We start from the raw sequence: 16,508 nt of genomic DNA on the forward strand, positions 1-16,508 counted from the left end.
GCTGGCAAGAGTACAAGAAGACACCATCAAAGTTAATGTCTGCCAATCTCTTGGTTTAGATGCTAAAAGGAATTGCATACTAGGTAAACTGAAAGATCTGAAAAGAGTTTCCTCTAGTTATTAGATATTGGATGCATGTCAGTCTTTTTGAGGCCCGTGATGTTAGGGGACAATAGCGACCTACCTTACATAAATGGGAATTGTGAGTTTCCGACAATTTCTGAGATGGGTTATTTGGAAAATAGGTGCAGAATCTATCTAAAAACTGTTAGTTAGGAAGCAAAAGATAGATAAATATATGCCTATCACACACTGTCAAGATATAGCTCCTCGTGATCTTATTCTTGTATTCAGAAACACAACCACATGTTCTCTGGCCTGGAATAACGGGTCTGATGATCCTGGTACACCAGGTGCCTCATAAATTAGTCCTGCTTTGAAAAACTAGGAGAAGAATAAGATCAAAAAGAAAGAAAAGACACTAGGAGGAAAGTCGCATGCTCTCTCCCTCTCAACATGTGAAACCCCAGGCCGCAGTATCATTCGTAAGTCCAAGCGTCCCCTCCAACGGCGAAAAGTAACACTCGTTATTATTATTATAATCACAAGTTATGTCTGTAACTCCTTCCTGCTTTCCTTCCGTCTTCTAATTATGTCATGGCTTCCCTCAGTAGACCTCGCACCACAAAGTCAACATCTGGTCCTCATCAAGGCCTCACGCGCTCCGTGCAACACGCGGGCAAAACAAAAAAAAAAAAAAGAAAGGCCTCGCGGAGCTACCCATTAGAGGAGGAGAGTCCATGGAATAGGAGAGGCACTAGAAGAGCTCTTTCTGAGACGTCCTTCCGGCCAAAAGAGCGAATGGAAGCCAATGTGGCATCAAACCTTCAAACAGGTAGTTCACTAGCTTATACTTCTTCTTCGACGATACCAAGTCTTCTTTCCTTTACGTAACTTGGATTGGAATTAACCCAATGCATGCAGGCAATTCATCTCCGTCAGTCATGATCAGACTACCGTCTGGTGATGTCGAGAGGCAACTGGAACGAGCATGGGAGGTTTTAGGTGCGTCGATGGATGATGGCAGCATCGCCGAGCAGCTTATCTTGGTTTGGGATCAGATACGGGTGGCGCTTGTCGCGCCTCTGCTAAGGATTGGCATCTTCTTGTGCTTGCTCATGACAGTGATGATCCTTATTGAAAAGATTTATGTTGGCATGGTTAGCCTCATTGTTAAGATTTTTGCACTCAAGCCGGAGAAAAGATACAGATGGGAGCCCATAGCACCAGATTTGGAGAAGGGCACTGCGGCCTTTCCAATGGTCCTAGTTCAGATACCCATGTACAACGAGAAAGAGGTAAAAAACTAACACCCCACTGTTTTTTTTCTTCTCCTCCTATAGGTTTCGAGTACTTGGTCTGTAAGCCTTGGTGTTGTTCAAAGGTATACAAGCATTCCATTGGGGCAGCATGTGGTTTGGACTGGCCATCGGATAGAATAATAATCCAAGTGTTGGATGATTCCACTGACCCTGCTGTTAAGGTATGTCTCTCAAACTCTGAACAGATGCATTGTTGACATGATCTTGCTTTCCGTTGGGCAACTTCATATTGTTTTATGTGTTTTTCTTCCCATGCCTTCGTTCTAGTTATCGGCGACACCATACAAAGGCTAAAAGGTGTGGGGAGAGAGAGAGAGAGAGAGAGAGAGAGAGAGAGAGGATGGAATCATTGAGCTGCACTCACGTAGGAAACACCACTGATCCCCCTGCAGCTTTTGGGTGGATTTCAGAGAGTGCACATTGTTGGTAGGCTAAAGTGGTATGATATAAATGACAATTGACAGATGAGAGTGAGTTGGATCTCACCTATTACCTGGCCTCAAATCCAACCAATTTCCTCTCAAAGACTCTGTCCTTCGACTCCAAGCCATGTGGGAGAGAGAGTGACGCACAGTTGCCCACAAAATACAAGGTACCTAGAAGTAACGCTCGTTAAAAAATTTCTCTGTTTGCAGTTGCCTGCAGCCCTGCTTACATAAAAGATATATGAGTTGAAGACCCTCACGGTAGACTTTCCTACTTTTGTTATCAACGCTTGAAAGACAGGTCTACAAGTTCAGGCCCAAAGGCCTCTGTGTGGTAGCTTGGGTTTTAAGGAACACCAGCAGCTTTATCATTTTAATGTAGATGGTTGAGACTGCTCGAGAGTTATGTTTTCACTTACATCATGCCTCACACAAAATTTAGCAAAGATTATTAGGACTTATGGGGATGCAACCTTAAAAAAAAATCTACACATTATATGTAATTTGAAAGCTTCAGAGTCCAGCAACCCAAGGACAGCTTCTGAGACCTTCCAGCTCCTTTTACTGCATCTATTGTATCACTTCCTCCACACTCTCAATGTTAGAATTCAGAGCCATCAATGAAATACTCTTCCTCTATATTCCCACATTGCACGCGCGGATTTTTAGTTATTATTAATGTCAGATGCCTTAAAACAATAATGAGCACATATTATTAGGATTTCTTGCGATTAGATCTTCTTTAAACAATTAATATCTTTAACTGTTAAAGATTCTTCATGATTCATTAAAATCTCGATGATATTGATAATTATGTACCCTTTTTCAGCTTTGGCTCACCAATCAATCAGTTTGTTTGAACCCATTTGTGCGGTGGACCGCACACAGTGCGGTCGGCTTATGCACAGGTTTGGATTTTGATTTGAGCATTCACCCACACTCAGGGATTCTTAGTATGTGGTGCCTAAGTGATTCTTGCCTTAAGACTGGGCAACTCCTCCCTCAATTATGAGGTTGTGTACAAAGCTAACAAAGATTGCTGGCGCCGGCACCCAAGACTTTTGGAAGCTCGTCTAATTTGTTCAGTTGTGAGTCACACTGAATGTCTAATAATGACTGGGCCAAACGTAAACAAAAAATGACTTGAAATGCTTCAAGAATTGTCTGAAATCAAATCAACATAGCCTATAAGATCCAGGGTACTGCTCAATTTCCTACCACCTGGCGATTTTTTGAAGGTATGAAACAGCACACGCATCCAGATACACATACACGAACTCAGCCTGGGTCCCATGGATGAGGTGGATGGTAACGTGGGAGGACCAGTTTGTATGTCTCATCTCATGAATACAGCATTTTGTCTTCTAAGTTAGGTTCCTTACGAGTTTCTAAAATTATTGGGAGATCCAATTATTTTCCTACTACAATCCATATAGGCGATTGCTCGACTTCTTGCCACCTAGCACTTTTTTCTGAAGGTGTGAGACACGAAAAATTATATCCTGCATTACGTGCACCAACGTGGTCGTGCACTATACCAATCACGTTGTCTCATTTCTGTAAGCCTCATTTATCATGTGCTCATCTAGGTGATTAGCCCACAAAAAGGGACGGCGTGGTTGTCATGCTGTATGGCCTATGGTGCATGCGGTACATAATATAATTTCTTGTGAGACATGCACACACATTCATACAAACATGCACAAACTCAACCTGGGTCCAATGGATGAGGTGGATGGTAATGTGGGAGGGACCAGTTTACGTCTCATCTCAATACAGCATTTTGTCTTCTAAGTTAGGTTCCTTTCAAGTTTCTAAAATTATTGGAGGATCCAATTATTCACCTACTACAATCCATTCAAGTGGGTCTTACCTGATGACCATATGTGTTTAAACAGAACCATGGCTTATCTGTGCTTGTGCAATGATTGGCTCACATTGGCGATCCATGTACTGCACCACAAGGTCCTTCACATAGCCTGTAGCAGGGCCCGTTACGCACGAGCCAGGCCCAAACGTGACACCATCCGATCAGGCATCTATGGTTGATAAGTAGGACTTTCTTGTGCAGGATCTATACCTTGTGCAGGACTCTGGTGGCGCATCATTTCCTTCTTGCTTGATGACTTCTTATAATAAATCGAATTGAATGATAATTGCATCATACCATGGAGTGAATACTGGATTGTTCATCTTCTTTGCTTTTTGATTCAAGTCACTTTAGTTGATGGTTTCCCTTAAATGAATTGGCTAGGAATTAGTGGAGATGGAGTGCCGAAAATGGAAGAATAATGGTGTGAATATACACTATAAATTTAGAGATAATAGGAAAGGATACAAAGCCGGCGCTCTAGAGGAAGGAATGAAGCACGACTCCGTGCAAGGCTGTGATTTCGTTGCGATGTTTGATGCTGATTTCCAACCTGAGTCTGACTTTTTGATGAGAACTGTTCCTTTCCTCGTGCATAACCCAGACATTGCTCTTGTCCAAGCTCGTTGGAAGTTCGGTGAGATTTTTCTTGTTTTCCCTAATTATTGATTTCTTCTTCTTCTTCTTCTTTTTTATTCTGAGGAGAAATCATGTTAATTTATGTTAATCTAATTTCAGTTTGATATAATACAAGATAGGTGTTACTGCTTGACAATTGAATCCTCATCTAAATCGCTATAAAAATGCATTTCTAAATCGATATTCATGAATGCAAATATAATGAACTCTCAAATTGTTCAGCACTACTGCTTTTGACACTTTCACATCAAACATCCATTAAAAAATAATGATATTTGTATGTTCACTCCCTCTCTCCCTTTCTCACATAGAGAGAGAGAGAGAGTCTAATATGGTCCTCCTTGACGTATACGCATGATGATAATAAATAAGTATATTTCAAACTGGCTTACCCAATGGTAGCAGTTAGATCCCTCCGACATATGGTGATAGATTCTGAATCCTTGGTATCATCCCCAAGAGTTTGACTTAGGTAAGTTTTATTGGTGGTGCTTGCACTATTATTCTCAAAGGATGAGGATGAGTGTAAGGACCTGTACTGGCATTGTATCTTGTTTTATATTTATTATATACTGAAAATATTTTAGGTACTTATATAGAGAGAAAGGACCTAAATTGTGAAGGCCTGCCTCGGCCCGGTCCACTTGACCGGCCCAACCGGGCTTGGCCCATAGTAGTCCCGCGCGTGCTTTGCACGTGGCAGGCAGAAGACTTCCATCGAAAGTCTTCCTTCCTTCCTTCTCCCTGATGACTCCGACTAGGAGTCGGAGACCTAGGGCCACCGAAGCCCTAGGTCTCCTCTATATAAACGATTTCCCCCTATGGACCTCTACCTACGATTATCAAGATCCATTCTCTCTTTTCTCTTTCGTTGAGTTCGTGGTTGCCCGATCTTGTGCTCGCCGAAAATCGGGGCTGCTGGATACCACCAGAGCTGAGGTAAAACCCCAAGCTTCTTTTCCTTTTCTTCATCTTCTCCCCACGGCCTTAAGCCGACGACATCAGCCGAGAAATCGATTGAAAATCAATCGAAAAACTCCCCTGTTCACCATCCCTATTTTGGCCAAGTTTCTTCTTCTTTTTTTCCGACCACCAGCCTTGTAGCCTCTTGGAACCGGACCTCTGGTTGAGTCCCACGGCCTCCCTACCTTCTTCCCGATGAAGCCATAGCCATCGATGAGCGGCCAATGACCAAAACCAAGGGAAGGGTTTTGGTTCTCCTATTTTCCAAGCCCTTTCCTTGGATTTTCTCGCTGGCTGGCCATTGCCGCCAGTTGTCTACCACCTCTGACCGCCGGCCAAGTCTCCTAGCATGACCCTTGATGATCCCCACTTCTCTCTCCACTTTTTCAGTCTAGTTCCTCTCTCCTATTTCTCTCTTTTTTTCCCTCTTCTGCCTCTTTCTTTCTCTAGCAGATTGATGTACCCCAACAAAGAGTCTCATCTTTCTATCCTATGGACCCAAGTGGATCCCTGCAAAGAAGCCCTAAACTGCCCTAGTGCTCAAGGAGACTATTTGACCGATCACCCCATCCTATTGAGTATCTCTGGAACCCACTGATGATGAACCATATTGAACGACCTTAGCCTTGATCGAGTCCATGCTCTATGATTCATTGATCAAGTTGTTTAGACCTTACCTACCCGGAGTCGCCGAACGCCGTCATATGACCAACCATTCACTTTATTTTGTTATTTCAATACTAATAAAGTTATTGATAGTAATTGTTGCTGGAAATTGGACCCGGGGGCGGCCGTCGGCTGAGGAGGAGGAGCTCCGACGAACACTGGCGGGCGGCGATCCGTCGGCGAGCGGCGTCCTCCGTGGGGGGCCTGCAAAAAGCCGGTGGCCGGGGTTTCCGGCGCCGGCCCTCCGATGCTTAAGTCAGAGGGGGGCTTAATTGTGGAGGAGAGGGACTGTCTTTCCAAGTCCGAAGCCTCCAGCCCCCTTTTTAGAAGGAGAAGCTCCCCTTTTATAGGAAGAGTAGCAGGGTTACCTGTGATGTGACCGGGCGAATTAATGGGTTACCGTCACGATTGGACGTGGGCGTGTGAAGTAATGAGTTGCCGTGGATGGCCCGTTCCCATCATGGGAGGAGGTTGCGTGCAGCAAGAGCTTGCTTGTGGCGTGCAGTGCAGTACATTCTTGGGAATGGTGAGGTGTTGACAGTCGTAGCAGGGTATGGTCCCTGATTGATACGTCGTGGCGTGGCCGGCAAGTAAAGCATGGTGCGATAAGGCTGCTGCAGGGCATGGCCGTAGCATATAGACGACGAGGTCGACCTTCTGAGGTCAGCTCGGCCTTCTGAGCTCGGCAGCCTTCTGTGCTCGGCCTTCTGAGCTCGGCAGCCTTCTGAGCTCGGCAACTTTCTAGTCTCGGCCTGCGGAGCTCGGCCTTCTGAGCTCGGCAGCCTTCTGGTCTCGGCAGCCTTCTGTGCTCGGCAGCCTGGATGAGCTCGGCAGCCTGGATGAGCTCGGCCTGGATGAGCTCGGCAGCTTCTGTGCTCGACCTTCTGGCCTTAGTCTTCTGAGCTCGGCGGCCTTCTGAGCTCGGCTTGCATGAGCTCGGCTCGGCTTTCGGAGCTCGGCTCGGCCTGCATGAGCTCGGTCTTCGGAGCTCGGCAGCATGGATGAGCTCGGCAGCCTTCTGAGCTCGGCTTGCATGATGAGCTCGGCTCGGCCTGCATGAGCTCAGTCTTCGGAGCTCGGCTTGGCTCTCTGAGCTCGGCCTGCATGATGAGCTCGGCTCGGCCTTCTGAGCTCAGCCTGCATGATGAGCTCGACTCGGCCTTCTGAGCTCGGCTCGGCCTTCTGAGCTCGGCCTTCTGAGCTCGGCTCGGCTCAGTCTTCTGAGCTCGGCCCGGCCTTCTAAGCTCGGCTTGCATGAGCTCGGCTCGGTTTTCTGAGCTCGGCTCGGCCTGCATGAGCTCGGACTTCGGAGCTCGGCAGCATGGATGAGCTCGGCAGCCTTCTGAGCTCGGCCTGCATGGTGAGCTCAGGCTTGTTGTCAGATTTGGGTGCTTTAATTGTACGTGTGGGGTGGTCCATTTTTTTCCCCAACACTACCCCCCGACTTCCGAGTTCGAGCTGCTTTTTGGCTCGGATGAAGGAAGTAGTCCAGTCGTCGATCATCCTGTAATATAGCCAAATGTATATGGAGATGTGCGTGCCAAGTAGGGTGTATCTCTCATGCAGTTGGAGTCAAGTGCTTCAGGTCGACTTAGCAGCCTTCTTTTGCTTGTGGTTGACTCAGCTCTCGAGAACGTCGAGACGACGCGACAGATCTTCCGCGTCGCATTTCTCCCAGCTGACAAGGTAAAAATTCAGGCCATGAGCCTTTTTTTTTACTATCGGAGTCGAGCGTCTCACGCCGAGGTCGGCAGCTTTTTTCCTCGACTAACTTTTGTGGATGCTCTTTTGTTCGGGATCCGCTTTCTAGGGACGCCGGCACAATAGGAGAAATAGTTGCCATTGGAGATCTGTGTGGGCGTTGTTTTGTTGTTATCCACGAACATTTTGGGGGTGCTTTGTTGTCAATCACGAACGTTTTGGAGGGTCGCGAAGGTACTACCCTGTCATCCCGAGGTCGAGGGAGCTCGGGCTCACTGTCGACTCGTCGGGGCATCTCGACCTTAGTCGAGGAGGCGCTACGGGGGGCCGCGAAGGTACTACCCCGTTGTTGGTGTTGAGCGCCACGGAGGGCCGCGAAGGTACTACCCCATCTTTCCGAAGTGTCGAGGGGTCTGGGCACGCACTGTCGACACTCGGGGCATCTCGACCTTAGTCAAGGAGGCGCTACGGGGGGCCGCGAAGGTACTACCCCGTTGTTGGTGTTGAGCGCCACGGAGGGCCGCGAAGGTACCACCCCGTCTTACCGAAGTGTCGAGGGGTCTGGGCACGCACTGTCGACACTCGGGGCATCCCGAACTTAGTCGAGGAGGCGCTACGGGGGGCCGCGAAGGTACTACCCCATTGTTGGTGTTGAGCGCCACGGAGGGCCGCGAAGGTACTACCCCGTCTTTCCGAAGTGTCGAGGGGTCTGGGCACGCACTGTCGACACTCGGGGCATCCCGAACTTAGTCGGGGCATCATTGGAGATACATACAGGAGATGGATTCCGTTGGCGATCGTGCGCCCTTATTCGGAGCGGGGCGACGTTGGAGATAGGGATACCCGTAGGTCGTTTTTTGGATCTCCGACCTGAAAATAGATGAAATATTGAAATTATTTGAAGCCAAAGTGGCATCCTGTACCTTTTGGAGATATTTTGATGGCTCTCGAGCTTCGAAGTCCCTCAGGACTTGGCTCAGCACCGGCCTTCTTTGGCTCGATTTTCTGGGAGGGGTGTTCTGCGCTCGGGCTTCTGAGCTCGGGCTTATGAGCTCAGCAGCCTTCTGGTCTCGGCCTTCTGAGCTCGGCCTGCATGAGCTCGGCCTGGATGAGACTGCTGCAGGTCGTGGCTGCAGCATGTGGATGACGAGCTCGGCCTTCTGAGCTCGGCTCGGCCTGCATGAGCTCGGCCTGGATGAGACTGCTGCAGGTCGTGGCTGCAGCATGTGGATGACGAGCTCGACCTTCGGAGCTCGGCTCGGCCTGCATGAGCTCAGCCTGGATGAGACTGCTGCAGGTTGTGGCTGCAGCATGTGGATGACGAGCTCGGCCTTCTGAGCTCGGCTCGGCCTGCATGAGCTCAGCCTGGATGAGACTGCTGCAGGTTGTGGCTGCAGCATGTGGATGACGAGCTCGGCCTTCTCTCGGCTCGGCCTGCATGAGCTTGGCCTGGATGAGCTCGGCAGCCCTCTGTGCACGGCCGGGGCTTCGGTGATGGCGACGCTCTGAAGGAGAGCAACGTCACGAGCGCCGTCGTAAGGACTTACACCCATGAGGAGGGAGTACATAACTCTCCTTCTCCATACCTCAGTTTTTATTTCTCTTTCCCTCCAACTCGTTGATGTGAGACTTTGGCTACTACTTCTCACTAGTTGCCCCCACGTACGTCGTTGTAGCGGGAGCCATGCCTGATTCGAGATAGCTCGGGAGAAAGTTTCTTCCTCTGCTTAATATGAACCCGTGGAGGCGGCACAGGAGGAGCCTCCACTTGTTGCAGGCTTTGGGCTGCAATGGCTAGCGCTTGGACTTGCTGCACTAGCGCGTCGAAGTGCTCGGGTTGGACTTGTGGAGCTTGATCTACCGGAGGTCTTGGTGGTGGATTCTGGACTGAGCGCCCGGGGCTTGGAGCATGATGCCGGGAGGTATCAGAGACTCCTCTGCTCCTTAGTTTCATGGCCACAACTCGGGCCCTTCCTCTAGCGCCAACTGTTGCTGAAAATTGGACCTGGGGGCGGCCGTCGGCTGAGGAGGAGGAGCTCCGGCGAACATTGGCGGGCGGCGATCCGTCGGCGAGCGGCGTCCTCCGTGGGGGGCCTGCAAAAAGCCGGTGGCCGGGGTTTCCGGCGCCGGCCCTCCGATGCTTAAGTCAGAGGGGGGCTTAATTGTGGAGAAGGAGAGGGACTGTCTTTCCAAGTCCGAAGCCTCCAGCCCCCTTTTTAGAGGGAGAAGCTCCCCTTTTATAGGAAGAGTAGCAGGGTTACCTGTGATGTGACCGGGCGAATTAATAGGTTACCGTCACGATTGGACGTGGGCGTGTGAAGTAATGAGTTGCCGTGGATGGCCCGTTCCCATTATGGGAGGAGGTTGCGTGCAGCAAGAGCTTGCTTGTGGCGTGCAGTGCAGTACATTCTTGGGAATGGTGAGGTGTTGACAGTCGTAGCAGGGTATGGTCCCTGATTGATATGTCGTGGCGTGGCCGGCAAGTAAAGTATGGTGCGGTAAGGCTGCTGCAGGGCATGGCCGCAGCATATAGACGACGAGGTCGGCCTTCTGAGGTCAGCTCGGCCTTCTGTGCTCGACCTTCTGAGCTCGGCAGCCTTCTGTGCTCGGCCTTCTGAGCTCGACAGCCTTCTGAGCTCGGTAGCTTTCTAGTCTCGGCCTGCGGAGCTCGGCCTTCTGAGCTCGGCAGCCTTCTGGTCTCGGCAGCCTTCTGTGCTCGGCAGCCTGGATGAGCTCGGCCTGGATGAGCTCGGCAGCTTCTGTGCTCGACCTTCTGGCCTTAGTCTTCTGAGCTCGGCGGCCTTCTGAGCTCGGCTTGCATGAGCTCGGCTCGGCTTTCTGAGCTCGGCTCGGCCTGCATGAGCTCGGTCTTCGGAGCTCGGCAGCATGGATGAGCTCGGCAGCCTTCTGAGCTTGGCTCGGCCTGCATGAGCTCGGCTCGGCCTGCATGAGCTCAGTCTTCGGAGCTCGGCTTGGCTCTCTGAGCTCGGCCTCCATGATGAGCTCGGCTCGGCCTTCTGAGCTCGGCCTGCATGATGAGCTCGACTCGGCCTTCTGAGCTCGGCTCGGCTCGGCCTGCATGATGAGCTCGACTCGGCCTTCTGAGCTCGGCTCGGCTCAGTCTTCTGAGCTCGGCTCGGCTTTCTGAGCTCGGCTCGGCCTGCATGAGCTCGGTCTTCGGAGCTCGGCAGCATGGATGAGCTCGGCAGCCTTCTGAGCTCGGCCTGCATGGTGAGCTCAGGCTTGTTGTCAGATTTGGGTGCTTTAATTGTACGTGTGGGGTGGCCCATTTTTTCCCCCAACAGTAATTAACCTAACTTAATATCTTTAAATAGGTTTAGTAGGTTCGTTTAGTAAAGTTTGAAAGCCTAAGACGAAAGAGGTAAGTAACCCTGACACTTCATACTAGTTTTTAAATTTTTACTCATTTTCTGAGTTACATAAAAATATAAAAGTAATATTAAATGTTGATGAAATAATATTTTCTTAAAATTAAGGATCAAGCATGCGATATTATGAAACTCATGATTTATTGCGAAATAATGGTTCCTTCATATTTTAAGATTAATGACTTGCTTATAAAATATGAACTCTATATTTATAAAATTTGTACTTTTCAATAAAAAAATAATTTCATGATTAATCTACTGTTAAAGGCTTATTTATGAACTATGAACTCTATAAAGTAATTTAGTATTTTATTTGTATATGATTTAAGAAAATATGACTTAAGAAAATTTCTTTTAAGGAAGATATGACTATGGATTCTTAAATAGCTACGTACGTCCCTCGCCAATAGATAAAAGTAGTTGGTATATGACCCTCGCCAACGGATTATAGTAGCTTGGCATATGGCCTTCGCCAGCGGATTACAGTAGCTTGGCATACGGCCTTGCCAGCAGGTTATAGTAGTTGGCATGATATTGATTATGGCTCTATCACGGATATAAGGTGACCTTAGCATTTAGTCCGAGAGAATTATTATGAATTATGATATGACAAAATGATAAATGATTTATGACTTTGTAAAAATAGTATGATTTATGATTTTATTTATGCACTAGAAACTATATTTATGTAATTTACATGATTTATGCATTGCAAGAGCATGACTGTTTTATGATTATACTGTTATTCTAATTTTTTTTAATGGCAGTTATCTTCTCTAAATAATTTATCGATGTATGTAAAAATTTATGCTTGATTTGATAAGGTAATAAAATGTTTACTTACTAAGCTGTGTAGTTCATATCTCTTCTTATTTTTTTTTTCAGACGAATAGAATCACTAGGAATGAAGGATAATCCAGGTTTGAAGTTCACGCTAGCAAACTTGGCGGTTTTGTAGAAGAATTTTAGTATTTTAATTGACTATAAATTTGTAGTTAATTACTTTCTAAATTTTAAGGTTTATGGGTTTTGGTATTCTTATTTGGATTTAGACACTCTGAACCGATGTTTGCCTTATTATTTAATGGATGATGGATTTGGATCATTTTGCTATATTTTTATTTGAGGTGGTTTTGAGTACAGATTGTGATTATTGGCTTCATGTTATCATGGGCCACACTCCTGGGGCATGTTATGTCCTGAATTTGGGGCATGACATAAATAACATCTCTCGGCTAACTTTTTGTGGATAAGTTCCTAAGTTTTTACAAAAGATATTAAAGTGGATCTGATCCATGACCTATGTGAACTTAGGGATATTGTGCCACTGGTCTATTGGGACTAATAAGGGGATGATGGTGATACTTGTGATTGAATTTGATAAATTTGATTGAATTTGGACTTTTATCCTAATGATGGCGCAAGAATTTAAATCAAGAGAGTACGCAGGGACTTTTGCTTGTGTGTATTTAGTCCCTGCATGCACTGGTTTTGTGTTGGAAAACCTTAGGTACTTATATAGTGCAAAGGAAGCCAAATAATACTTTGCAACTAGCCTTTTTGGATAATATCCTGAATTGTTACAAGGAGCCTCTGACATTACCTGATTGAACATGGTAGTTGGTGATAGATTTTTGAGGATACTGTAATTGGTGATAGTGATGCAAGTAAGCTCAAAGCACTCCACATAAACTACGTAATAAACTTTTTTGCTTCATGACAATCTCAAGAACTAAGTTCTTTCCCTCTCTATTATTATATGGATTTTATTTATTCTATAGATTTATTAGAATTTGAAGAGTTTTCCTGATAAATATGAGCAACCATGCAGTGAATGCTGATGAGTGCATGATGACGAGGGTACAAGAGATGTCATTAGATTACCACTTCAAGATCGAGCAAGAGGCAGGGTCATCTACATGTGCTTTTTTTGGATTTAATGGTAAAATAATCTTATGGTTTTACATAGCTTATATATAATGTTCCGTGTCTTTTTGCTCATATTTAACCATAAGATTTGAAAAAAATAATGAATGAGTAGTAAAGTACAAAAGACTGTTAAGCATGCTAGAAATAGGGACGAGCAAGTGCATAAACGCCTTGATATGATGTATGAATGCTTCAGAAAGGATGGAATACAGTTGATTCAATGAACACATACATGATCTGTATTGGGCATTATAAAGTACTAAAGATATTTATCTCAGCATCATTACGTGTTCAAATAACAATACAATATTTTACATTTGTTGTTATTACATGCTATTTCCTTATCCAATCTGGTCCATTTTTACCTAAACGAAATGAAGGTGATCCTTAAAGAAAAGGGGTAATTAAATTGCTGACCAGGTATGTTATCAATGAGCAAGTCTTTATGTCATATCTTGAAATTTGAACTCTTTAAGTTGTTTAGATATAATAGATCACAATATATAAACTAGCTTTCTAAAGAATTTTGAATGAAAAATTTTCTTTTACTCAAGCATCTACATTTTTTTACTTATAGGGACTGCGGGTGTATGGCGGATTTCTGCCATCACAGAAGCTGGAGGTTGGAAAGATCGAACAACCGTAGAAGACATGGACCTAGCTGTTCGAGCTGGTCTTCGAGGTTGGAAATTCGTATATGTTGGTGACATCAAAGTAAGTTACCCATACTTTAATTCACATATATAGTTAAATTTATGTAGATCCAAGAACGGCATTGATGAGCATCTTATTATTAATAATAACATACAGATTATTCTTTAGAATTCGTCGCAACTTTCTAATTATTATACTTTTACCTGAGAGTAAATCATTAATCAAATTTTGCTTGTATTTTAGGTCAAAAGTGAGTTACCTAGCACTTTCAAAGCTTATCGATATCAGCAACATCGATGGTCCTGCGGGCCTGCTAATCTGTTTAAGAAAATGGCAATGGAAATCATACGTAATGAGGTTTATCTTTTTTCATTTACTGTTTTTCATGAAGAGTTGCGAAGGAAGGAATATGGAGATCTTCACAATCATTTGATTTTTTTCCCCTTTCCGCAGAAAGTATCTCTATGGAAGAAGTTCTATTTCATATACAGCTTCTTCTTTGTTGGAAAGATTGTAGCTCACACAGTAACCTTTATCTTCTACTGCATCATAATCCCAGTTTCTGTTTTGGTTCCTGAAGTGGACATTCCTCAATGGGGGGTGGTTTATGTTCCAACAATTATCACTCTCTTTAAAGCTTTTGGAACTCCAAGGTAAAACACCTATAAAATTGCTATAGTTGCTTACTTCATCATGGCTACATATGAATATAAAGCACATCATCATCATCATTTTAACTTACCATTATTTAAAAGAAAAGTTATGTTTTTTTGTTACAGCTCTTTTCATCTACTGATATTTTGGGTCCTAGTTGAAAATGTTATGTCTTTCCATCGGATTAAAGCAGCTACAACTGGTCTTTTAGAGGCTGGGAGAGTCAATGAGTGGGTTGTCACTGAGAAGTTAGGAGACGCTCACAAGACAAAACCAGCTCTCAAAATGGAGGATTCTAAGAAGCCAATAGATGCTCAAGAGATAAAGCCTTTGATCGACAAACCAAAGAAGCATCGACCAAGGTTTTGGCATAGGTATATTCCAACCTGCTTTGGTGCATGCTTATTTTTATGGTTAAAACTGGCAACAAGAGAAACATGGTCTTACTGAGGATTTTTATATTTAATTGGTGTTAACTCTTAGATATATTTACGCAAAGAAGCTAGCTAAGCTTAGACCAAGCCTTGTAATTTGGGCCTCAATATGCTATAAATTGCCAAAAAATGTTGGCCTGCAAAGATATTAATGACCTTCTAACAGGGGTTGATATTATTCCCTCTGAAAAAAAGGGTGCTGATATGGCTTCGTATAATACTAGATATGGCGACGCAACGTGGGGTAGCACAAACCAAGTTTTGGTTCTCGATATGCCTAACTACTGCAAATCATAGTTCAGAATACATACGCTTCTATCACAAGTAGGGCGATCTTGTTGAATTGTATATGTATACGTGTGTCTCTCTCTTTCTATATATATTTGTACGTATGTATGTATGTATCTTTATTTACTGTAGATGATTTTTCATGGTTTGAATACCAGATTCTATTTCTCGGAACTTGGGCTCGGAGTATTCCTTCTATTCTGCGGGTATTATGACCTTGCAAATGACGGGCAAGGTTATTCTGCGTACCTCTTCCTTCAAGGCTTGGCATTTCTTGTAACAGGCTTTGGTTACGTCGGCATCCATGTTCCTGGTTCTTAACATTACAGGTTCCTAATGAGTTGCACAGTGGAGCATGTCGAAGGATTTCAATTGCATATAGCTGCTTCACAGCCATAATAACCATTTTTATACAATTGTCCTCATTCAAATTTACACTGCTGTTGCAGAATTAGATTCAACCATTCTGTCAAATAGGAAGAAAGCTAGCACTCTGACAAGTACGATTTTTTTTTCAGTAGCATTATTTCAGTGTCAGGAAAGTCAACCATTTGTAAGATTGCAACTTCCATTATGAGAGGAATATTAAAGAATAACTTCTTAACGGAGAATTTAGTCGTATATTTCGGTTGCTACTAGTCCTCCTTGCTGTGAATCTTGCCAAAATTCTTGTTTTGTGCATGGATGGATGTTCTGAAAGCATTAAAAGATTTGCAAGAAAAATTCCATTCAAGGTGATCGGCTAGTTAGGATTATGCCCCAAAGGATTTCTTAACAGATAATGACAAAACTTTGAACAGAAAAATATTGTTGGGTAATATACTAAAGCAGTCCAAGCTAGTCCTGTAGCTTCTGAAGCTGTGCCCTTGAATTTCTTGAAGTGCGCTGCCACAATAGTGAGCACCATTTTATATTCAAATACTATCTTCTTTTTTTTTTTACAGAAATTTAGATTCTCTCATTTTGGTTTCAGTAATTTCTATCTAGGCCCGTAAATGTTAACTCTTTTAAGTGAGTTGGAGCATTTGTGAAGAATCACTTAGAAGATTATCTGGTACAAGGTTGCCATTAGACCAGGAAGCTTCTTGGGAAGTAAATTAAGACTCTGTTTGGCAGAGTTGTTGGCAGTAGAGTTTTCGAAAGTAGAACTTTTTAAAATAGAGCTTTTATAAAAAGCTATTTGCTGTTTAATAATTATATTTCTAAAGTGCTGCAAGACTTTAATATGTGTTTGGTAAACAAACTGAGAAATTACTTTTGGTATGACAAAATGACTATAAAAGATATTGCATAGTATTATACAACATAGCATAATAAAATATAATATATATTAATACATAAATATATAATATAGTATAATATTACTGTAATGTAATATAATATTATTATAAATATAGTAATATAATATTGTATACTATAGCAAATATGTACTTTCTATTCCTTCAAAAGTTTTTTCAAATGGGGCCTAAATTCTCAAGCAGAAGCCTTTCTTGCAGCTAAAAACAAATTTTTAC

The 16,508-nt window shown here is 44.3% G+C and overlaps 1 protein-coding gene across 1 annotated transcript; it reads left to right on the forward strand.

Moving 5' to 3' along the window:
* The first annotated feature begins 1,444 nt into the window (after positions 1–1,444).
* LOC103705261 (putative glucomannan 4-beta-mannosyltransferase 11) lies at positions 1,445–15,785 on the forward strand. The gene is made up of 7 exons (XM_088701604.2): positions 1,445–1,543; positions 4,062–4,314; positions 12,867–12,977; positions 13,542–13,678; positions 13,862–14,271; positions 14,398–14,646; positions 15,153–15,785. Exons 2-7 carry the CDS (start codon positions 4,074–4,076, stop codon positions 15,313–15,315), a joined length of 1,311 nt encoding a protein of 436 aa, XP_088557730.1. The 5' UTR covers positions 1,445–1,543; positions 4,062–4,073; the 3' UTR covers positions 15,316–15,785.
* The last annotated feature ends 723 nt before the right edge of the window (positions 15,786–16,508 follow it).

The sequence above is a fragment of the Phoenix dactylifera genome, chromosome 7 (assembly GCF_051530095.1).
Source record: "Phoenix dactylifera cultivar Ajwa chromosome 7, Ajwa_hap1_PhDact_Kaust_v1.1, whole genome shotgun sequence".
NCBI classification, from domain to species: Eukaryota; Viridiplantae; Streptophyta; class Magnoliopsida; order Arecales; family Arecaceae; genus Phoenix; species Phoenix dactylifera.